Source organism: Rhagoletis pomonella, unplaced genomic scaffold (assembly GCF_013731165.1).
Source record: "Rhagoletis pomonella isolate Grant_MI unplaced genomic scaffold, Rhpom_1.0 Rhpom_scaffold_26904, whole genome shotgun sequence".
Lineage (NCBI taxonomy): Eukaryota > Metazoa > Arthropoda > Insecta > Diptera > Tephritidae > Rhagoletis > Rhagoletis pomonella.
The window spans coordinates 1-1,434 of record NW_023485348.1 but is presented as its reverse complement, the minus strand read 5'-3'; the positions used below and the strand labels follow the sequence as shown (position 1 = coordinate 1,434).

Here is a 1,434-nt window from a genome sequence, read left to right as displayed (position 1 = left end):
GGGACCGGCCTTGCCACCAGTAGTCGCCGAGTCTACTGGGGGCTGCTCCTGTTTCCCTGGTTCTGTACCCAGGTGCACGGGCCTGTACACTTGTTGGCCTGCGTGCCGAATCTGCGGTGATAGTAACAGACTGAGGATGGGGCCGAGCGTTCAGTGCCCGAATATGTTGGCGCTGTGTTGCGGGGCAGTTGACGTCTTGCAGGTTCGTCGTTGGGAATTATTTGATTTAGTTTCTTGGCCAAATTTCCTAGCTGCTTGGATAAATCGTCGAGCTGTCTCTGCATCGAGCTATCGGAAGTGTTAACGATTGGCATCAGGAATCTGTTCTCAGAGTCTCGTTGGATCTCAACAATCTTATTGGCTAGCACGGCGAGTTTGTCATTGTCTAGTTCGCCCGAGGTTGTTAATGCTACTTGCACATATTGCGGTAGACGATCGAACCAAATGGTTCGAGCGAATGTTGCGTCGAGCTGACTACCACCCAGTCGTTTGATTTCGGCGAGGAGCTCAGACGGGCGTCGATCGCCTAACTCTACACCCGAAAGCAGCTTTTTTAGACAACGTTCCTGCGAAATGGAGAAGTGGTTTACCAGGACTTCTTTAATTGTGAGATACTTATCGGTTTCAGGTGGATTAAGGATGACATGTTCCACGACGATAAGCGTTTCTTGGTCGAGACGCGCAACTACTGCTTGGTATTTAGTTAAGTCGGAAGTTAATCTTCGTAGTTGAAACTGCGCCTCTATTGCTGCAAACCATAGTTGTACTTGTTTGCTCCAGAATGGTGGCAGTTCCAATTTTTCGAATCTGTCAACGTGTGCGACCGCTTGGTGCTGTGGTGGAGCGACTGCCTCGAAAAATTCATCATTTGCAGCCTCGTTGGATGTACTAGGGAGGCCGGCACTAACATCGGCAGAGTCTGATCGTATTGCTTGCATCTTGCCAAAGTTGAGTGGCAAGATCGTATTTTAGTGTTCAATAACTTGTAGGGGTCACCAGTTAATATGTAGCGACTAGCTGGGTTACCACATATTTATTTCTTTATTTAATTAATAATCTTAACACTTGAATGGAACAATTAGAACTAACTGAATTGCTTAAAACGATTCTCTTTTTGTTTTCGCTGTTGGAATCTAGAACCTTCTGCCGCTTGCTTGAGAAGAGAATTTCCTTTTTGGGAGTTGCAACGGCTAGGACTTTTTAACGAATGACAATGTGAAACGGAATGAAGGATAGTGCCACACCGCAGTTGTGTTGCCAGATCGTTTGCCAAGTTGTGTCCCCACAATACTCCCCCCTAAATGAGGCTGTATGCAGGAACCCGAAAAGCCACATTTAATGATTGGTGCCGTAGTTATTGGGTAGGCTTGTTGACATGCTAGGATGGTGCGGAAGATCTGGTCTACTTAGAACTCTTCTCTGGGCGGCGCTGCC

The 1,434-nt window shown here is 47.3% G+C and overlaps 1 protein-coding gene across 1 annotated transcript; it reads right to left on the bottom strand.

Annotated features, from left to right (window-relative positions):
* Positions 1–68: 68 nt before the first annotated feature.
* On the bottom strand, positions 69–938 carry LOC118732748 (the record flags this gene model as incomplete). The annotated part of the gene is made up of 1 exon (XM_036461862.1): positions 69–938. A coding segment is annotated over exon 1 (870 nt), but the record flags the coding sequence as incomplete, so codon positions are not given.
* Positions 939–1,434: the final 496 nt, after the last annotated feature.